Source organism: Aethalodelphis obliquidens, unplaced genomic scaffold (genome assembly GCF_003676395.1).
Source record: "Aethalodelphis obliquidens isolate GAN/ISIS:26980383/991018 unplaced genomic scaffold, ASM367639v1 scaffold7, whole genome shotgun sequence".
Lineage (NCBI taxonomy): Eukaryota > Metazoa > Chordata > Mammalia > Artiodactyla > Delphinidae > Aethalodelphis > Aethalodelphis obliquidens.
The window spans coordinates 42,439,191-42,461,842 of NW_020837951.1; the positions used below are offsets into that span (position 1 = coordinate 42,439,191).

At 45.1% G+C, this 22,652-nt stretch overlaps 1 protein-coding gene and 1 long non-coding RNA gene across 3 annotated transcripts in view; one reads left to right on the forward strand and one right to left on the reverse strand.

The window, feature by feature from the left end:
- GNA14 (G protein subunit alpha 14) overlaps positions 1–15,971 on the forward strand; it is a 194,572-nt gene extending 178,601 nt beyond the window's left edge. The window contains exons 3-7 of the mRNA XM_027105653.1: positions 6,831–6,985; positions 9,565–9,693; positions 11,080–11,209; positions 13,734–13,887; positions 14,890–15,971. Coding sequence (XP_026961454.1) covers positions 6,831–6,985; positions 9,565–9,693; positions 11,080–11,209; positions 13,734–13,887; positions 14,890–15,080 — 759 coding nt within the window. The 3' untranslated portion in view covers positions 15,081–15,971. The remainder of the gene's footprint in view (positions 1–6,830; positions 6,986–9,564; positions 9,694–11,079; positions 11,210–13,733; positions 13,888–14,889) is intronic.
- On the reverse strand, positions 1,815–22,414 carry LOC113620021 (uncharacterized). Of its 2 annotated transcripts, XR_003432626.1 has the most exons (4): positions 21,795–22,414; positions 20,064–20,217; positions 17,755–17,883; positions 1,815–2,240 (listed from the first exon to the last, which is right to left on the reverse strand). It is a non-coding gene; the product is annotated as an uncharacterized LOC113620021 (long non-coding RNA). The 2 variants fall into 2 exon arrangements; XR_003432625.1 differs by having other exon boundaries at positions 20,064–22,414.
- Positions 22,415–22,652: the final 238 nt, after the last annotated feature.

A 22,652-nucleotide genomic window follows, 5' to 3' on the forward strand; every position in this document is an offset into this window, starting at 1 on the left:
GATTTCTTTTGAATCTTGAATTGGGTCAGAAAAGCTTCCTTCCCATTCTGAGTGTGGTGGAAGACTGCCTTTCTATGAGGAGAAATCTAGGTAGCTTTAGAACAGTGCTTAAATATTCAGATGCCTGCACAGTGGCTCGGCTGGGCTGGTGGCCATGGTGGCATCCCTGCTGGAGCCAAGAGTTGCTAAAGAAATGGGAATTAGAAAGTGATCAAAAGAAGCTGGAAAACCAGTTTTTGAAAATGTGAAATCTCAGATTAATGGTCATTTTTGTAACTATTCTTGGTGTGCTTGAGAAAAGTATATATTCTAGTTATTTGGAATATAGGGCTCTACATGTGTCCATAAAGTCCAATTTGCTGATTATGTTTGAATTGTGTATATCTTTACTGAATTTTGTGTTTATTCTATCAGTTACTGAGAGAGGTATGTTTCAGTTTCCTGTAAGATGAAGATTTGTCCATTTCACCATTTAGATCTTAGAGATTTTTTTCTTATATTTTAAGCCTATGTTATTAGCTGCATACAACTTTAGAACTGTTATGTCTTTCTGAACCTTTTTGTCATTTGAAATATCTCTATCTCCAGTTATACTTTTAACCTTAAAGTCTACTTTTCCCCCCAGCTTTACTGAGGTATAATTAACAAATAAACCTTAAGGTCTATTTTTATGATAATAGATTCCTCCTTCCTCTGGGTTACTGTTTGCATGGTATATCTTTTTGCATCTTTTTACTTGTCACCTCATTTTTGGAGTTGTCTTATCTTCTTATGCTTGGTTCTTTTTGTTAGTGTGCTGGACACGCATGAAAAAATAATTCGAGGGTAAGGAAGATGCAAGCTTCCAAGCTTCAAAAAGAAACTTTCTTTTCTTCTGCCAGGTGTCTGGGGATACTCAATTTCTGATATTGTGGGGATTCCAAGCTGAGTTGCAGGTCACTAAGAGCTACCCCTTGGATCCCAACCTGGAGCCAGAGGGCTTCTAAGGGCCTTTAGCTCTTGCTAACTTTCCCTCGTCCTGTAATATTGAAAAAGGAGCTGTTCAACCTCACACTGCTCCTTCTAGAACAAGAAGAAGCCCCAGGGAGAAAGGTTTCCCAAATGCTGGTTCAACTCCTTGGATGCCATCCTACCCTACACTCTGGCCCAGCAATTACTTACTTGTTCATTAGTTTCCTGATTATTCTTGAGCATACTTTTGAAAATATGTTGTCCACCATCTCTAGCTGTCCTTAGTGGAAGAGTTGATCTAAATGTCCTAGTCTTCCTTTACCAGAAGCAGAAGTTCTTTGTTTTTTATAGAAAACATTCCTTTCTCTAGCATAGTTTACCAGCATTTTCTTTATAATGCAATTTTTGAGATGCTTTCAAAGCTGATCGTTATGGAGCACTGAAATTTTGTTTTGTTTTTTTGCGGTATGCGGGCCTCTCTCTGTTGTGGCCTCTCCCGTTGCGGAGCACAGGCTCCGGACGCGCAGGCTCAGCGGCCATGGCTCACGGGCCCAGCCGCTCTGCGGCATGTGGGATCTTCCCGGACCGGGGCACGAACCCGTGTCCCCTGCATCAGCAGGCGGACTCTCAACCACTGCGCCACCAGGGAAGCCCGGAGCACTGAAATTTTACTTCCTAATTTTAGTTTGATAGAATATGTAGTGTAGTTCTGGATCTTGACGTAGATGTTAAAACAAGGAGGAGTGATTGTGTGAAAGTCAGAAATATTATGTTACAGGGAACTTTCATTTTTAATCTTGTTTTAATCTCATTTGTTTTTACAAAGCTTTTGAGGTACTGCATATGATAGTAGACACTTGAAATAGTATTAAATTAGGCTTTTATTATCTAGAATATGTTAATGGATAAAGGTTTTAACGAAAATGATTAAGTATCTGATGAAAGAACAGGAACTCTGGCTTCTGACTAGGGAACAGTCTCCCCTAGTCGGTGAGAAGGCTCTGGGCCCTGCAGTGCTGGGCGGTTAATGGTGTACGGGCTCCCCCTGTGAGGACCTGGTGGAGAATGGGGCTGCCCACTGGGCCCTGGATTCCAGCCAGAGGGGCTGGCTGGGCTCGAAAGCGACTGTCACCCAGGCGGCCGGGGATCCAAGTGTGAAGCCAGCAAGGCCACACTTCAAAAGCAGCTCCTTCCACTGTCACCCTGGGAATTACTGAGTGAAACGCACATGTAGGACATCTGGTTTCTGTGTTCTTCTTTCTTCAGAGCAGTGAAAATGGTGCTTTTGTCTGAGAAAGGAAGAGAGGAAAAGCCAGATGTGAGCTCAGTGTTTGAGAAACTGTTTGCGTTTCTGCATCTGCTCTATTTGCTCCAGTAATATTTACTGCTTTGTGATTTTTCTTTTCAAAGAAATACATGAGTTAGGCAGTTTCAGTTCAATACGCTCCTCTAGCCGAGGACCTTTCCATGAACTACAGACCCATTTTATTCATCTGCTTCCTGGATTTCTCCACTTAGATGTCAGCCCCCTCAGCCTCGGCCTGTCCCCTGCCCAAATCATAACATTTCTTCCCTCAATCTGATCCTCTTAGAACATTTCTTCTCTCTTTCCAGGAGATGAAAAAGCCCAACTACCTGACACAAAATTTTCCCCATTATATAAGGACTCCCTGCTCTCAGACGGTGTGCACTGTAGAAGTGGTTTGAACATAATGATAAAAATGCGCACACTCTGTGTATGAAACTCTCCAGCCAAGTCAGAGGGAAATCTGCACAAAACCCCACTTTTTAAAAACACACGTTGTTAACGTGTAGAAGTCTTTCATCTCGTATTTCAGTACAACTTATTTAAAAACCAGGTCACCCTCTGCCTCACTGCTCTCTGCCCTTTGTAATATTTGCCCCTGGAACACACTCTGGGGGCTCGGCTGTGCCATTCTCTCCACCAGCCATCCTTGTGATGACTCGTGACTAAAGAACACATCCTTGTCAGGCCATTCTTGATCAGAGTAACACAAACGGCTCCTCTGACTGCAGAGCCTTTCCAGATAGATGGAGACTAAAGAGACAACCGAATGCAATATGTGAGCCTAGACTGGGCAGATAAAGGACCTTTATGGGACAACTGTCAAACTTTGGATAGGTCTGAGGAGTAGATTACAGTATTGTGTCAGTGTCAGTTTCCTGATTTTGACCTTTATATATGATTATATATGTTTGTTTTTTAAAAAAATTTTATTTATTTTTGGCTGCGTTGGGTCTTCGTTGCTGTGCACAGGCTTTCTCTAGTTGCGGCGAGCGGGGGCTACTCTCCCCTGTGGTGCGCGGGCTTCTCACTGCCGTGGCTTCTCTTGCTGCAGAGCACGGGCTCTAGGCACACGGGCTCAGTAGTTGTGGCATGCGGGCTCAGTAGTTGTGGTACACGGGCTTAGTTGCTCTGCAGCATGTGGGATCTTCCTGGACCAGGGCTCGAACCCGTGTCCCCTGCATTGGCAGGCGGATTCTTAACCAATGCGCCACCAGGGAAGTTCTATATGTCTGTTTTTAGGAAATAACACTGAAGTCTTTAGAGATAAAGAGGCATTGTGTCTGCAGTTTCCCTTCAGATATTTCCAGAGAAAAATATATGTGTGAGTTATGCGTGCAGGTGTGGGTGTGTACGAACACATGTGGAGGGAGTGGGGAGAATGATAAAGCAAGGTAGGAAATTATGAACATTTGGGCAATCTGGAAAGGCAGAGATGAACTCTTTGTACCATGTTCCCCACCTTTTCCCAAGTCTTAAATTATTTCAAAATAAGAGGTTTAAAAAAAATTGATCCAGGGCTTCCCTAGAAGCCTTAAGTCTAGTCTGTTCCAAACCAAAGTCCCAATTGTTGGGTCTTTAAGGACCCTCTGTTCTCCTCTTCTTTCAAGCAGGATTCCACCCAAATCCCCTCGCTGGTCTGAACAGACAGTATGTTTTTCTCACCTGGCTGAATTCCCCTGGTTACCCGAAATCCCAGGTCTATGTCTTTTCCCCAAATTCCACCTCTCCCCCAAGAAGCCTATGTAGAAGCCTGTATTCCTCTCTAATATCTCACTGGGATCCACTTTTTCTATCTACTGGAAGAGCCAAACACTGGGTTTATCCATGGCAACATGTATCAGTCAGGATAGAGTGGGTTATGCTGCAGTAACAAACTCCCCCCAAAGTGTAGCTTACTTAATTAAAGCTGATTTCTCACTCGTGCTCCATATGCAGTATGGTGTGTTAGCTCATTATCGTCACTCAGGAAGCCTGGCTGATGGAGGCTCTATCTTATCCCATGGTCATCACCACAGGAGACAAAAGGCAATGTGGTGAATTACTCACTGGTTCTTTAAAGTTTCTTCCTGAAACAGACAGATGTTGCTTCCACTTACGTTTCCTTCATCACAGAGTACAGTACTTCATTGCCTTTGTGAGGAGGAGAGGTAGAAATATTTGTAACATCGCTGATGATTCTCACAGGGCTACCGCTCAGCAGGTAAGCTGAATTTAACAGTTACGTGTAGAAAAGCAACACAAGAGGCCTGCCTTGTGTTGCGGACAAGCAACAAGCAAAGATGCTGACCGTACCAGGGGCAGAGTGGTTAAGACCAATTGGCCAGGAGTCACCGGAGCCTTTCCTCCACTAGGGAGGCTTTTACGTCTCCCAGCTCCTCCGTGTTCCCACCGTGCCCGGCACAGGCTTCCATCATCCTGCTCTAGTGTTCTTTCACTGTTATTTTCCCATGGTTATCCGTTAGAGAGATACAGTTTTCTGTGCACCACAGATGTTTATTGGGCACCTGCATCCAAAGAGGCCACCTGTTATTTGCCAGGCACTGCATGAGGTTCTGGGATGTAAGGATACGTAAGACATTGGCTCTGCCCTTGTGGCATTTCCTGACTTGTCACGAAGACGGGAAAACAGATAATTTAGAGCTACGCCCAGGTCAGCGCCCTCACCACGCCTGGTGTGGCCACATGGGGTATCCTGGGAAGCTCTGTCATCCTCGTCCTCCAGTGGAGACCCTCTGACCATATTTGGGAGGTGGGAGAGTGGCGAGAGGAGGGGAGGAAGCGGGAGACACTCCTGCTACATTGAGACACTGTCCACGTTCTCCATTTATTGTTCTCTCTGGCTAACAATAGGGCACACGGCACAAAATGTGCCACTGGGCAGGATTAGAAGTCCTGGTGTAAGGGCTGTCACTGTGTCCTGTTTTGGCAAACAAGAAATATTTATTAGGCGTCTATTGCAATAATAAGGCAAGATCTGCTTACATTTGGGTGATACTTTATAAATCAGGTTCCCATTGAAAATCCCTGGCTCCTCTTACAAATGACCATGCTGAGGCAGGGAACCTATTGGGTTCCTTAAAAGTCCCGACTGAACTACTTAGAATTCAGGGTCCCGATTCCCCGCCCAGGCACTTGCCACTGACCCATACTGCCTAGACCTTGTTTGAGACTCTGCAAAGATCCTCTACCTGCCTGAGGATCCCACAGTCTAGGGGAAGAGTTTGTACTCCCTCTTGATGGACGTAGGGCAAAGTCGTGTTGATTGAATCACAGCCCTTGGTTTTTCCCTGAGTCAAGTGAATCTATAAGATCTCCCTTTCCTCCAACCTCCTGTTGGGTTTCATGATGAGAAATGCGAGATGAGAGTGACTTTTCAAGGGGTGCAGGAGATCAGAGCTGCCAAAGGTTGCTTTGCTGACTCACAGCTGCCAGTGCATGATGTAATTGCTGTGAGATACAGCAAGATGGGAGAGGGAAGACGAGGCCGGGCTCCTGTCTCCCTCAGCAGGATTCTCTTGTTTGCTGCAACTTGCAGCCAGGGATCGGATGCTGAGTCTCTGGGGCCAACACAAGGATGTGTTGCGGATACAGGCCAGTCTTATCATTTCTATTTGCTAAGGTTTGGAAAGATTTCTGGCCTCTGGCTTGCCTTCTGTTGATGAGATAATATATGTAGAGCCCTGAGCACTTATTAAGTGGGTAATAAATGATAACTGCTGTAACAGTAATAATTACAGCAATAATGATCTTAACAGTTACTGGAATAAAGCAGTAGTATTAGAGCAATAATAATTTAGTGATGGAATAGTAAACATACTATTAGAGCAGTCAGTGGCATGGTGTGAGGGTTCCGCTGGGTGTGGTCCACCCAGTGGGAAAGAGTTTTATTAGTGATGCTGATAATAAAAAGCAGACTGTATGAGAACTCTCTGTACTTTCCTCTCTGTTTTGCTCTTAACTTAAAACTGCTCTAAAAAGTAAAGGCTATTAAAACATCTTTTAAAAAATAAAGGGAAGAGAAAGAAAGCCGACTGATGATTGTTGGTGGTGTTATTTTTCAATGATCTGAAGATGACGCACTCCTTTATTTCCTGCACTGGGGTGGACCCGCTTACCCCACCCTTGGTATGCCACTAACAATAAAGTTACTTTTAAATTGTTCCATTGGCTACACACGTATTCAACATGAGTTGCATGTTAACGAGGAAGTAATGTTTGTTAGTACGATGATAATCAATGATGATCAATCGTTCCCGTGTTTCTCTGTTCGCAACTGGGTGTTGAATGCTGGTGAAACTGGCCCCCGGGGTACTGCTGGGACCGAAGGCCACAGGTCTTGGGCCTTCTCTGGCGCTCTCCACTGAGTTAAGCAGCCACGTCATCTCTACCCAATGAGGCTGCAACGGAGTGGCTTGGCTGTGAGCAGCTCTTCTGGAGAGCACCCACCACACCCTAGCCTCTAGGGACATCTTCCCTAATCCACGGACCAGGGCAGGTCTTGTCCCCAAGTCATCAGTATGTTGGCTTCCTTTCCTTTGCCTAATGAAAGGTTCTCTTTTCCTTTGAGCAGGAAAATGCCCAGCTGATCAGAGAAGTGGACGTAGACAAGGTCTCCGCTCTCTCCAGGGACCAGGTGGAGGCCATCAAGCAGCTCTGGCAGGACCCGGGAATCCAGGAATGTTATGACAGGAGGAGGGAATACCAGCTGTCAGACTCTGCCAGATAGTGAGTACAGAGCCCCAGGCTGGGCCACCCAGGGTGCTTTCAGGCAGGCACGGCCACACTGCAAGGGCGGAGAAATGAGCTACTTGCTAAAATGAGGCACCCGGGGGCCACACTACCTCCCTTCTGCTCGTCTGTAACCCACTCTTACTTTCAGTTGCCTCTCTTCCCACCTCCTGAAATCTTCAGTCCCCCTGTGGAGCCCCAGATAGCTCTCCCTGCCCATATCTACCTTTCCTCGTCAAGTTCTAAGCCTCTGTCCTTTTCAGTGAGAGGGTAAGTCAAACGTGGGCTTCCCTTGGTGGGACTGATCTCATTTGGGGTGCTGAAACTATCTGATTTAAACCAGGACTACGTCTGCTTCTGGCTTCTACTTCCCCCTCTCCATATCCCTCTGCTTTCTGGGTTCCTGATCAGTAGACAGCAGGTCCAATTGCCCTAAAATCTAAAATCAGAGTTTAGAAGCGCAGTGCAATACACCCATCAGTGGCTGATCTGGTGCTGCCCTCTAGTGGGCGAGATAGGCTCTGCGGGCCCAGCCATGGCGAAAGCTCAGTCCGGGAGCCCTTTGTTTGCCTACACATTATATTTGGGATCCATAAGGCTCTAGTTTTAAATCAGTAATCCACTGCGTGCACACTCTCCGACGGAGATCACAGGGTTTGATTTTATTAAGAATTTCCCAAGGCAGTGCTTCCATCAGCCAGATCACTGGGCAAATAGTTGTCATGGTCCTTCTTGAAGGGGTGAGGATTCCTGCTTCTGCAACTCAGCTCCTTCCCTCTTGCCCTGCGTCATTTCCGCCCTCTGAAGGCCCTGGAATCCTTTCCCCAGACCCATCCCCTTCTCCTCAGGTGCTGTCATTGCCCTTCGAGCTGGTGTGGGTGGGTAATTCACCCATCATCTGGACAAGCCAGTGGGCAGGAAAGGAAACCAGAATCTTACCTCCTCAGTTTCACTAGCCTCCCTTTGGCATTTGTCCCAGGCTGAGTGTTGAGTGACATTAATCCAGGTTAGCACAACCAATCTGAGTACAGGAACATTTAGGTCCAGCACAGCAGCAAAGGAGGAAAAGGAAGTAAAATAAGCCCTGATACGTTGTTGGATCAGCATAGAAGACAGCTCGCAGGAAGGAAGGCCGTGTCCCCAGGAGGAGGGCAGACTGCCTCTGACAGCTGGGGAGCCAGGGACGGTGCCAAGCCAGCCAAGGCATCCCTGGCCCTTCCCTGGGACAGCCTGTGTCATTTGCTTCTGTGAAGGCCCTGGGGAGTGACTGGGGCTCTTGATGTAGATCAACTCGGAAAAGAGCCCCTGGGCCTGCTGTAGAACTCAGTGGAGCCCTGAAAACTGGGGCAAGTCCACTGAGAAGAACGTGGGGAGTGGCTAGGGTGGTGGACAGAGCTGCAACAACAGAGAAAACGGCACTCACAGACCCGGACAGTGCCCTGCCTTTGGAACTGGCAAGATCCCAGGCACTTGGACACTTCCTTGGTCCAGGTCAGTGGTTGTCATCCACTCTGCTGGTACTGTGTGCTTATTTGGACAGGTATGCATTTCACAAAAATGTGATGTGTCTCTGCTGTGTGCCAGGCACTGAGGTAAGGGCTACAGGTACAACTGGTGCTCTCTGCCCTGAAGGAACATACAGTCCAGTGGAACGAGACAGGTGTAAATCAAAATATCACAAACGGAAGTCCATGACGATAAGCCCTGGGGCCATGCATGGGGGTGTGGGTCACAGAAGGCTGACCCAGTGGTTTGCTTCCTGCGCTGAGGGCTGCACAGGAATAGGGTTTGCCTGTTACCTCTTGGCTCCCCTTGAGGCCACGTGTTCAGCGCCAGCAGACCTAGGTGAGCTCTGCCTGTAAGGGGGTAGGTGAGGGGTGGAGGGGGTTGGGGGGAGAAGGCGGGGCCACCTCTCTTTGCAGGGGGCTCCAAGTCACCAACGCCGTCATTGGCCGGGGCCTCAGCTATTTATGTAGAAGTGCCTCTTTAAAAGGCCTTAAGATTAAAAAAAAGTAGTGTCCTCTTGTTTTACCACAGAAAAAGTGACATGTCTTAAGCTTAGGGCTTTAATATTTGGCCAAAAATAATCCAAGACAAGCTTTGGGTTATTTTAGGTGTTCAGTTTCCCAGTGTAACAAGGAACTTTTTCTCATTTTGAGAGGACTTCCCATTGGACTAACTCATTGAGCCAAGTGTCCAAGAACAGCATCTACATTCTGTAATGTTCTTGGATGAGGGCGTGTGGGAGGGAGAAGGGCCTTTGGGGAGAGGAGGACATGTGAGACGTCAGAGGGCCTGTTCCAATCTCCTCCTCCTGTGGCCCCGCTGGCTCCCTCACTGGCCAGAGTGATGGAGCTGAGAACCAGCAGGAAGAGAGGCGAGATCTGCACATTTCCCAGAAGGCTCACGAAGGCTTCTGATCCATATTCTCTCCACACAGTTGTAGGAGGGCTGGAGTGTTGGCTCTCACGAAAGTCACTGATAAATCCGTGAATCTGAGTAGGGTCACTGTGAGTTGGGATGACTTCCCTGGAGGGGCATTTCTCCCTTCTCAGCATCTTGTTCTCTAACATCAGTTACCTGACGGACATTGACCGGATCGCCATGCCATCGTTCGTGCCAACGCAGCAAGACGTGCTTCGTGTCCGAGTGCCCACAACCGGCATCATTGAGTACCCATTTGATTTGGAAAACATCATCTTTCGGTAAGTCTGTCACCCTGACATAGTCCGTTAAGAATCTGTCCAGGCTTGGAAGTCCCCAAATGGAGTCTTAAATGTGTTATTGCTAAAAGGGCTTCCATCTCTTAGGGCAATATTGGCCCTCTCCATCACAGGGTATTTAGAATTGTGGTTGGTCTTAAGTCCTACAGTGGAGAGAAAAACACCTTTCTATTCCCCTTAGAGAAGAAGAGACTCCCTACTGATGTCTGGAATGATTCTTATGTGTAAAACACACACACACACACACAGATGTATATTTCTGTAACCCACAGAGTGAAGATACTGTTGAATATTTCTCTTCCCTCCTATTCTCTTCTCCAAGATTTATCACTGCAGATTTCAAGGGACTTTTATATCTGTTAGTTCCCTTGTTCCTCCTAATAATTGTTACACACGCTTGTCTAGTTGAGACAGCGTAAGTACAGTCCTGCCGTGTCCAGGTCCTGTCTGTACCCCACCTGCATCTCAGTGCTTCTGGAGCACTGTCATGTTGGGGGAGCCCTCTGATCGAGCCCCTTGATATTCTGCATCTCTGCAAGCACATGCCCTATGCCTGTGTGCCCATAAATTTATCCAAACCTTTTCAGAATCAACTGCTGCTTGCAACTTCCAAAACCTGACTCTGGTCCACAGATGTATTCTCTTTAGCCCACTGACGTTTAAAAACATTTTTGAGCCAATATTTATAAAGACTGGGCTATTTTGCTTAAAACATTTGCTATCTCTTGGTAAATTGCGGGATAGTTTCTCTTGAAAAGTTGGAGGATCTGGTCCAATAGCGAGGCTGCGTCTTTGTCCAGCTGCAGTTGCTGCAGTGGTGTAGCAGCCATCCCTTTAGACAGGGCCCAGCACTCTTGAAGTACATGCTTTTCTACTCTAGAGAGGCCCCTTGGACTCATTTCCATAAGCTGGTGGCATCCAGCTAATGCAGAAAGGATTTGTAGATTAACTGGAGGAGCCAGTGAAACCAGAAGGGGGAGGGCTGGAAGGAAGCCCCGTGGTCCTGAAGCCTGCCTGCCTACCTGCATTTCTACTCTCTTGTGTCTGGTGTCCTGGCACTCTCTGGTGGTTAGGGCAGTGCCCAAGTGGATGCTTGAGCTTTCTGCCTGGACCATTGCAGCAGCTTCCTAACCAGTGTCTCCAAGCAGGCTCCACCTGAGTGACCTCGGCACACATCTTCAGTAACTTCACTTACATTCTGTGCCTCCTTTGCTAGGAAACATCCAGTGGTTCCTCATTGTCTAAAGTAGCAGTGCTCAAACATTTTAATCTTAGGATCCCTTTTTATTCTTAAAAATTACTGAGGACCCTAAAGAGTGTGATTTCCATGTCCTTTTCCCCAAAGAGTCATATGTTTCTGTTGAACAGGATGGTGGATGTTGGTGGCCAACGATCTGAAAGACGGAAATGGATTCACTGCTTTGAGAGCGTCACCTCCATTATTTTTTTGGTTGCTCTGAGTGAATACGACCAGGTCCTCGCTGAGTGTGACAATGAGGTATGCTGGGTGAGGAATTCAGTTAGCTGCGGAAGACAGAAACCTATTTCTGCAGTTTGCAAGAAGCCAGCCACCTCTGGCATTAGACCCTATCCCTTAGGTTAAATCGCCTCGCTCTGCAAAGTGAAGTCTGTGGGCTAACAGCACAGGCGTCACCTGGGTGCTTGTTAGAAATGCACACCTTCTGAATCAACCCAGACCGAATAAATCAGGATCTTTAAGATCCCAGGTAATTTGAGAATCACTAACCTAGAATCCTGGTTCTTAAACTCAGGTGTACGCTAAAATCCCCAAGGGACCTTAAAGAAAAACGTGGCGGCTGGGGCCAACCCCAGAGATTAATTCAATTGGTGCTGTGTGTGGCCTGAGCTTGGGGATCTAATCTAATGCACTACAAAGGGTAGAGCCACTCAAAACCATGGGTCTCAGCCTTGGCTGCATATTTAAAAAAAAAAAAAAAAAGAATCTTTAGGACCCTACAGTAGAGATTCCTATTTCCTGGTTTTGAGTTGGGGGTATCTTCACTATGCCCCCCTGGGGATGTTAATATACAGCCAAAGTTGAACAACACCATTTCTAATAAACTTCATCTGAGAACAGGCTTCCCAGCCTCCATGGCCCATGGCACTCCCACATTAGGTCCCTAGCTGAGTTGGCATGGGGAGTGTTGCCATATGCTTGGAGCTGTCCTGGGCCCGGCTGGGATAGCATCTGCCCTTTGCTTTCCCTGGAAGGGACTTGCTCAGGGCAGCTGGGACTGATCCACCCCAGTCAGGCATTCAGTGTCCTCTGCAGAGTGGCCATGATGCTGGCTGGGGGAGCTCCGTTAGCTGGATCTGCCTGGAAAGTGAGGGGAACCGTTGCAGTCACTTCTTTGTGAGGTTGGGGGTATTTTCTGTGTGATAACCATTGTCTTTTCCCTGACCCTTTGCACAAGACCTCTTGACCTTTTACAGTAGAAATATCTCTTGCTTGTAGGGCATGAAAGTAAATCAATAAAGAATTATTTCCAGGATTAGGCCATAATTATGAACAGATTCTATCTGGTATTTATTGAGAGCAGACATTTCTCTGAGGAGCACAGTTACATTAGCTTATTAGTGGAGGATTAGCCCATTTACTAGTGTCACTGTGCAAAGAAGAATAGAAATCTTGGCGGCTGCCCAGCTCTTCCAGTGGAGAGATTTTTTTTAAAAAGTGAAGGTATTGAGTTACCAATATGAAAAATTAGCTCCAAATTTGTCTCAGGAATTACCTAGGACATTTCTCGGGAAACTCAAAGGATTAGTCAGGTGTGCCAGGGGTAAGTACCTTACCCTGATGTGCCTAGAAATTAAATATTTTCTCCTCTCTGAAAAATCCTAGGTCGCCACTCCAGACTTTTCCATCCTAGTTGTAGACGTGTGTGGCATCCACGCACTATGCCGTAGAGGAATTGTTTTTTCATATGTTGTATTTTCTTGGAGATCATTATTGGTAAGATTATAATAAATTTTAAAGAAGCTTTAAAAACAAGTGAGATGTTACCTTTCTGGTAGTAAATTCCAGAATTGATCTCCAGAAACGTACTGAGTAGGATAATGGGCCCAGGAGTTGGGAGTTGTAGGAATAGAAATTTAGGGCGTGTCCCTCTGGAGCCGGTGCACTGGGCTTTCGTGTTTCTCACTCTAAAGGAGGGAAGGAAAGTGTTTCTTTCCTCTTAGAAATACTTGAGAGCGGAATGCTAGCCAGAACAATTATTTGTCACCAGATAAGATTTGTATGTGCCCTGTCTGCTCTCCATAAATTAGGATCACTTAATATTTTCTTGCCAGTGTCTAATGGCCAGAAATGATTACTGTCCTTCTACGTAGCTTCCACTAGGTTGTACTATTATACAGTCTTGGAAAAGTACTTAAATGTTGTGAACGATAGTATGCTCACCTATAAAAAGGGGACCCGTTCCCCTTGGGGAGCTCGCTTGTGTTACACACGTGTCAAGCATGGTGCAGGGCAGGTGCTCAGGAGCGTTAGTTCCCTTCTCTGCCAGCGTCCAGCATTCCTAAGGGCGGTGGCCCTGCCGGAAGAGCCTTCCTTCCTCTCATTGTCACCGGCCTCCTGACACCCAGCCTGGAAGCCCACACCCAATTAAAGTGTGTCTCAGGTCGGTCTGCACCTCTGAACTGCCCCAACTTGGTAATCCCAGTAGTTATACACAGAAAACTTCCCGTCAGCTATGGGTTTGAACCTGCTTTTTCCAAGTTGCACAGAAGCCTTTCTTATATCCTTCTGTGTTTTGGGGTCAGAGAAGAGTTTGGGTGCTACAGGAGAGGAGATCCGGAAGGGGGTGATTAATGAGAGGGTGGGGACCAGGGAAATAGCGGCTGGAGACCCCACTTGCTCGGCAGCCTCAGCAAGGACAGCGACCTGGAGACGGCAGCTGGGTAAGAGGAGGACGGATGGGTGGAGCCAGTGATTTGGTATGTTGTTCCCGAAGCGTTGCTTTTCTTTCTAATTTATCCTAAGTCTCTTGTTTTTCACTTAGAACCGCATGGAGGAAAGCAAAGCCTTATTTAAAACCATCATCACCTACCCCTGGTTTCTGAACTCATCGGTGATTTTGTTTTTAAACAAGAAGGATCTTTTGGAAGAGAAAATCATGTACTCTCATCTAATTAGCTATTTCCCAGAATACACCGGTAAGTAAGTGTCCATCTTGCTGCCCTGGCCTCCCTGGCATCAGTTCAGAGTTCTCAGCATGGCTCGCAGGGGCCTCCCTGATCTGCCTCTAATGGACTTTCTCCCCATTCCCCACCTCTGAATGGAAGCTCCAGTTGAATCACTGTGTGTTTTCACCTCAGCACCTCCGCACACGCCTCTCCCAATGCCTGGAATACACTGCCAGCTCCTTTGCTAACTCCACTTTGTTCTCTGAGACCCGGCTCAGGCACTTCCCCCTTTGGGAAGTCCACCCCGCCTCATGCTCCCTTCGGGGCCTGGGCTTGCCTTGCTCTCTCTCGGCCTTCAGCTCTCACCCCAGTCAGATCCTGAGGGCAGAGACTGGGCCTGACACACCTTTGCACTTCCAGGGCCAGTCAGAGCACCTGGCACTTCTGATGTGTAAGGTGAAGTGTGGCAGCCCTTTACCAGACGCAGGATAGACGCTGAAGGTGTCTACATGACCTATCCAAGGCAGGAGACTTTATGCCCTATTGCGAATTATTTCTGGTGTAGAAACGTTACCAAGTTTGACATTGATATTTAGAGGAGTAGTGTTTAAGCACTCTCCTTTTTCCCTTTATTCACCACGTTGCCATGTAGTATACGGCTCTCAAGCTTTAGAGTCAGACTTGGGTGACTAGTTATGTTAGTCCCCATATTCTTTCTCTTTGCTCTCCTAGTTCACTTAAGAATTACCTCTTCAAAAGTGGTCCAAATCAGAAAATTAAATTAGGTCATTTTTCAACAAATCTCCTTAAAGTATGATTTTTAGATACCAGGGGACACTTTAAAATACTCTTTTGCAGGTTAATAATAAGGTATAATAAAAATAGTGTCCCAGGTAAATGAGTCTCTAGAGAGAAGATGGCTCAAAGGAGGATTCCAAATAAGAACAAGAGTGCATTGAAAATGACTTGGGGAGGACGTGGTGGTGAGTTGGGATCTTTCTTTTTTATTCCTCTAACTGCCCTCATGACTAGGACCAAAGCAAGATGTCAAAGCTGCCAGAGACTTTATCCTGAAGCTCTATCAAGATCAGAATCCCGACAAAGAGAAAGTCATCTATTCCCACTTCACATGCGCTACAGACACAGAGAATATCCGCTTCGTGTTTGCTGCTGTGAAAGACACAATTCTACAACTAAACCTGAGGGAATTCAACCTAGTTTGAAAGCTGCTGCCCACTCCTTACCCAGGCCAGCAAACCGGATTTGCAAGCTCCTCGTGTTTTTATTTGTAAGTGCTTCTGACCTCACCTGGCCCAGCCCAGAGGTGGCACCAAGTCCATCCTGCAGGCCACCGGGACGGGGATGGGTGATGGAGCTTGTAAGATATTTGAGTTTAGCGAAACTTTTTCAAAGTCTTCATTCCCAAATTGTTTTTACATTTCTTTTCTTGACTTTAGGCTGTAAGATTTTTGTGTAATTTTTGAATTTGATATTTTATAGAATTTTTAAGAACCACTGTGATTTACGATTTTGTTTTTTTTAATTGAAGTGTGTGTAAGAATAGCCGTTAAAAAAAAAAAATCACATAACAGAGGACTCAATTTATAGGTCATGCTTTGAGACCTCTAGGATTATCCTTTTTTTAACTAAATCTTGTAATTGAGTGTTTTTCTCTCTTCATGCTGAAGTATACCTTTAACATGCAAGCAGAGATTTTTTTTTAAAAAACAGATGGTTCTTCTTTGTGTTAACTTTCTAAGTCAAATTAATGACAGTATCAGTACCTCTAATTTAGTTTTGCCACAATTTGATCACTATGGAACCAAAGCTGACATAAGAAGATAAATGGGCTCTAGATAGTATATATGTTGTATTGGTGGAAAGTGTGTGTGTGTGTGTGTAAAAATTCCAGTGTAAATGAGCAGGTCTTATAAACTTATGAAATAAGTTTAAAAACCCAACCTGTTTAACAAATGCAATGTAAGCCCTGCCAAAGGTCTGATGCCCACCACAGATTTGCTGTTTGACCCATGTGTGCTGTGCCTTTCTGAGGCAGCTAAGAATATACCATTTTTCCATTAGCATTGGACTATGTTGTGTTTCCTTGAGCTTATGGTTGATTGATTGTTATGCTCCTAAAAAGAAGAATGCTGTGACTTTAATAGTTAATAACTCAGAAACTTCCTAAATGTCCTTAGAGGGGAGGAAAACTAATTTTACCTCCACCCTTCTAGGTTCCTGGCTGAGACCCCACCCCTGTAATACAAGATTAACAGGAGAAAAGTAACAGAAGTCTAACACCATTTATACCTCCTGTATACATGGGAGCTACCCTGGGAAACTGAGTTTAACTCCCCTGAAATGGCCCAAGCCATCACCTTAATTACCTTCTTCAGCTAAAGACACAAGAAAGATGGAGGAGGAGGGAAGGTCAGTTATGGGAGGTTAACAGGAACAGGTAAAGCACAGTAGAAAAGGGTAAGGTTGTTTTGCAGAATTAAGTTGATAAAGAGTTTCTTGTCATTTAGAGTCACCCTTCTCTTCTAGGTACAGAGAGGGAGACACGCTTAAAATGGAGAGTTCCCTTATAAATGTAAATTTCCCTTACAATAGGTTTTCCGAGCTTTTCCTGTGTCTGTCGTTTCTTAAAAATAATCACCAAAAAGCACATGAACAGATGCTAAATCAAAACTACAATGAGGTATCACTTCACACCAGTCAGAATGGCCATCATCAAAAAGTCTACAAACAATAAATGCTGGAGAGGGTGTGGAGAAAAGGGAACCCTCTTGCACTGTTGGTGGGAATGTAAATTGGTACAGCCACTATGGAGAGTCCTTAGAAAACTAAAAATAGTTACCATATGACCCAGCAATACCACTCCTGGGCATATATCCGGAGAAAACCATAATTCAAAAAGACACATGCACCCCAACGTTCATGGCAGCACTATTTACACTAGCCAAGACAGGGAAGCAACCTAAATGTCCATCGACAGAGGAATGGACAAAGAAGATGTGGCACATATATACAATGGAATATTACTCAGCCATAAAAAAGAATGAAATAATGCCATTTGCAGCAACGTGGATGGATCTAGAGATTGTCATACTAAGTGAAGTCAGAAAGAGAAAGACAAATATATAATACCGCTTATATGTGGAATCTAAAAAAATGGTACAAATGAACTTATTTACAAAACAGAAATAGACTCACAGATGTAGAAAACAAACTTATGGTTACCAAGTGAGGGGGAGGGATTAAATTGGGAGATTGGTATTGACACATATACAGTACTATATATAAAATAGATAACTAATAGGAACCTACTCTTTAGCACAGGGAACTCCACTCAATACTCTGTAATGCCCTATTTGGGAAAAGAATCTAACAACTAAACTAACAATAGTCAGCTCAAAGTAATCCTTATACTGAAGAAGCAAATTTTGGGGTGGCATATTCTGTTCCTCTTCAGTCCTGCCTTTGAAAGCTCAATGAGGGACTTCCCTGGTGGTCCAGTGGGTAAGACTCCATGCTCCCAATGCAGGGGGTCCAGGTTCAATTCCTGGTCAGGGAGCTGGATCCCACATGCATGCCACAACTATGAAGTCCACATACCACAACTAAGAAGTCCACATGCTGCAACTAAAGATCCTGCATGCCACAACAAAGATTCCCCCATGCTGCAACGTCCCAATGCAGGGGGCCAAGGTTCAATCCTTGGTTGGGGAACTAGATCCCACATGCATGCCGCAACTAAGAAGTCCACATGCCACAATGAAGAGCTGGCACAGCCAAAGTAAATAAATAAATAATAAATTTTTAAAAAAAGTTCAATGAAGTTTCACAGTCTAGAAGCTAGGTTGATAGAGTGCTCTATTATTTCATTGAACCAACCTCTTAATCTCGAGGACAGGTCAGCTCAGTTAAACAGTTGTGTCTCATTTCAGGAGCTGGTGTTGCAGGTGGGATCCCGAAGCTAGCCTTATACGGTGCGAGCAGTTGGGTATTTAATAAGAGGCACGTCTACGGAAACAAGAGAAAAACAAAAGTTAGTGGTTGGGTCAAATTATAAACTCAGCCTGAGTCCCGAAGGCTGCCAGTCAGATTTCTAGATGTTGGGGTTGAAGCATCTTCCGCAATTTGAATTTGCCTGATGTCATCGGATGTTCAGATAAACTTCCTGAGTGGTCCACACAGCAACAGGCACAAAGATGATCTAAACGTGAGCCGCTGGGGTCACTTCTCTGAACTTTACGTCAGTCCATTCACATTCAGTTTGCAGGACTTTGGGAAATAACTTTTGCAAAAGCACAACAATAACTTTCATAAATGTCAAAAGACTTAAAAACAGCCATGGTTAAAGATATAATGAGCCTTTGTTATAATGCAATTGACAAGGAAATATGTTTATGTCTGTGACATACATTTTAAGATAATACTAGAATTACAAGTGATAATATTATATCAGGACATATCAGATTTCTAGGAACTTCACACAATTTGTTCTTAGTGATTCCAAGTCAAAAGAGTGGAAGAAAATTGGAAATGTTAGTTTGAAGAGATATAGCCAGATTATTTGAGGAAAGTAGGATCTAGTCCAGTTTACAGGAAAATAATGAAACTTCAGACAGTTAACAGAACTAGAACCTGATATCCACAAGGGTGTATTATTTACAGAAGCATCATTTTTCTCTCTACAATCAGCCGCATTTCTACCAAAGGAGAAGATTTCCATTCCAACTGAGATGGAAATAAAATTACTATGTTCTGGAGCTTTGGGGTTTAGTACAATTTACCTTTGTAAAGTCTGTATAAAGCATTCAGCAAAGGCCTTCGAATGCTCTCCTTGAGTGTACAATTCAACCTTGGACCAGTTCACTCTTGCTTCTGTCATCCTCTGAACACTAGCCTCCACTGATCCATTTCCTGATCATTTGCAGGAGAGCCTGGGAGAAATTCTGGTCATCTGTTTCCTTGGTTGGGAGTTGGGTGGGGGTGGGGGGTCCACTAGGGGGCTGTCTGGCTTCTCTGATAACTGCAGTATAATTATGGGTGGGAAGAATACCCCCGCGCATCCAGTCAAGGTCCTTGTGAGTGAGGTTGTGAATGGCCACTGATCTTTCTAACTCCAAATCTGGTAGGATCTTCTGAAAGTGCAGGCAAAAGGGGCTTTGTAATTTTACCTTGTTAAAAGAGTCCCTAAGGCTAGACACCATACTCCTTTGTGTCCTCTTTTCAATTTGATCTTTCCATAGGTACTAATAAGACAATTCCTTAGAATGAGAATTTTTCCCCAATTTTATAAGTTTCCAATTGGAAATTTTTTTTCCAATTTTATAAAAGTTTTTCCAGTTCAAAAGATCCATCATCTTGCCATTGATGAGGAGGATCTTCAATGGTATATTAATCTCAATAGCAACTCAAACCAGTACGGCTCTTTATGGCTTAACCGTGGATGCAAGAGGTGTCCCCGAGGACAGTGCAAAAGCCTGACCCTCATAATGTCAAGAAAGTTCACTCCCAGAGTTAGCCTAAGAAAGCAAAGACCTTCTTTGTCACAGGTGGTAGGAATGGTGTACTGAAAACAATCTCTCACGTTTTCTGTGAGAACATGAAACACCTCCAGTCACAAACCTGCTAATCTGTAATACCAGGCAAGACACTACTGGAATGGGGCTTTTCCACCACTAACAAGACAACAGAGGTTGAGACGCCAAAGGCCCCTTATGGACTAGGACCCCTTAAGACAAACTCCCCTGAGAGCTGGCACAGTGGGACAAAGAGAATGTGTTTCGAGTTGCCATCCTATAGTGGCTGCCGGATACAGGCTGATACTAGCACCTTCCAGCTGGTGATGACTAGAGAGAGTTTTCTTACTAGTCAAAAAGCCAAGTTCTCAAGACAAAGAACAAGATGAAAGGAAAACCTTATCTGACCTATGGTTCTCCTCCTTGTGACAAATGACACAAAAGACAGAGACAACATAAGACGGTGACCATCTATGGAAGGGAAAGGATCAACAGAAAACAAGAGTGCTTATAACAAAATCTTTACCAGTCTTTATGCTCAAGGAACTAATTCACACAAATATTTTCTTCTGTGAATCTAAATTTGGAAAGAATAAGGTGAAATTTCCCCTTCCTCTCTCTACTGGGCCCTATAGACAGAGATCCGAGAGAGGTGACTCTGGTAAGAATTCTTACCCTTTGCTGGCTTCTGCCAGTTTTCCGGGTTCCTATCTTCAGGCTCCAGAAGAAGTACAGTGTTTCAGCAGATCCCATCACGGGTCACCAAACTGTCAGTGAGGAAAAAAAATTTTCCCTCTACCATTCTAGGTTGTTGGCTGAGACCCCGCCCCTGTAATAAAGGACAGATTAACAGGAGAAAAACAAATAGTAAACAAATAACATGTATACATCCTGTATACATGGGGGAGACCCTGGAAAACTAACTCCCTCAAATAGCCCAAGCCATCATCTTAAATTCCTTTTTCAGCTAAAGATACAAGAAAAATGTTGGGAGGTGGAGAAGGCCAGTTATGGGAAGTTACTAGGAAAAACACAGTAAACAGAGTAAGGTTGTTATGCAGATTTAAGTTGGGTATCTTCTCCACTGATAAGAGTTCCTTGTGATTTAGAGTCATCCTTCTCTTCCTGGCACAGATTAGAAGATACACTTACAAATAAAAATTTCTCTTATAAATGTAAATGTCTCCTACAAATGAGTAACTTCTACTAGATTTTTAGAGCTTTTCTTCTGTCTGTTTCTTAAAAATAATCCGCTCAAAATAATCCTTATGTCAAAGAGGCATATTTTGGGATGGCATATTCTGCGCCCCTTCATCCTCCGTTTTGAGGCAAGTCTATGCATCATCGCATTGAGGTTCCCTTAGTAGCTGGCTCAGTAAAACAGAAGCAGAATCACCTGGGAAGTGCAGAGTGCTTCAAATCAAAGGCCCAAGATGGTTTTGTTTGTTTTTTATTTGAAGGTGTGTACACACATATAAATACACATACACACGTAAGCACATCGTTCAGAGATTTAAGATGTGACGTGTTTTATCACCAGTCTACAAAATGTACCCAGATTAGTTACATATGTTATGGAACAATCAGCATTCCTGTAACTGCAATAAGCCTTTATCAGCCACTAAGGATAGTCAGGTTCTCATTCTGTTGGAACACTTCCAAGTGTGAATCTATTGAAGAAGAGAAGAACAGCTATGCTGGAAAAGACAGAAATTAAGCTTATGAGAAGCTAGTGATACTACAATAGTAATATTAAGCTAACTTCACTCAAGAAATGAAGGCAAAAGCAACAGTTTTTGTGAAACCTGACAACGATATTAAAATTTTATCTAGAACAGTAACAGTCCAGGAATAGCCAAGACAATTTTGCACAAGAAAACAAAGAACGGGAGACATGGAAGCAGGTGCCAATCGCTGCCCCTGCTGTCCCGGGAGTGCATGGGCTGCCACCACCACTAAGAAACACGGGAGCACGTGCCAGTTGCTGCCCCCACTATCCCGGGGGCATGGGGGCCACTGCTGCCACTGGAAGACCCATGAACAGGGGCTGATTGCTGCCTCCACCGTACTGGGAGCACACACAGGTCACCGCACCCACACACCCCATATAATCAAACCCCATACCCACTGGGTAGGTGACCCACAAACTGGAAAATAATTATGTCACAGAGGTTCTCCCACAGGAGAGTTCTGAGCCCCACGTCAGGCTCCCCAGCCGGAGGGTCCGGCATCAGGAGGAGGAGTCCCCAGAGCATTTAGCTTTGAAGGCCAGTGGGGCTTGAGTGCAGAAGCTCCACAGGACTGAGGGAAACAGAGACTCCACTCTTGGAGGGCACACACAAGTTTTCACGTGCACGGGGACCCAGCACAAAGCAGTGACTTCATGGGAGACTGGACTAGACATACCTGCGGGTATTGGAGGGTCTCCTGAAGAGGTGGGGGTTGATTGTGGCTCTCTCTGTGCGAGGACACCTGTGGTGAAGGACCCAGGGAATATTGATTGGTGTGAGCTCTCCCAGAGGTCACCATTTTGGCACCAAGAAGTGGGCCCCACCCTACAGCCTGCAGGCTCCAGTGCTGGGAGGCCTCAGGCCAAACAACCAGCAGTCGTGGGGTGGGGAGACATAGCCCCACCCATCAGCAGACAGGCAGCCTGAAGTTGTACTGAGCTCACAGCCACCTCTAAACACACTCCTTGACACATTTCTGCCCACCAGAGGGACAAGACCCACATCCATGCACCAGTGGGCAGGCGCCAGTCCCTCCCACCAGGAAGCCTGCACAAGCCCCTAAATCAATCTCACCCACTGGGGGGGGCAGACACCAGAAGCAAGAGGAACTACAATCCTGCAGCCTGAGGAAAGGAGACCAAAAACACAGAAAGTTAGACAAAATGAAATGGCAGAGAAACATATTCCAGACAAGCGAACAAGATAAAACCCCGGAAGAACAACTAAGTGAATTGGAGATAGGCAATCTATTTGAAAAACAATTCAAGGTAATGATAGTAAAGATGACCCAAGATCTTGGAAAAAGAATGGAGGCACAGACCAAGGAGATACAAGAAATGTTTAACAAAGAGCTAGAAGATTTAAAGAACAAACAGATGAACAATACAATAATTGAAATGAAAAATACACTAGAATGAATCAATAGCAGAATAAGTGAGACAGAAGAACAAATAAGTGAGCTGAAAGAGTGGTGGGAATCACTGCCACAGAACAGAATAAAGAAAGAAGAATGAAAAGAAATGAGGACAGTCTA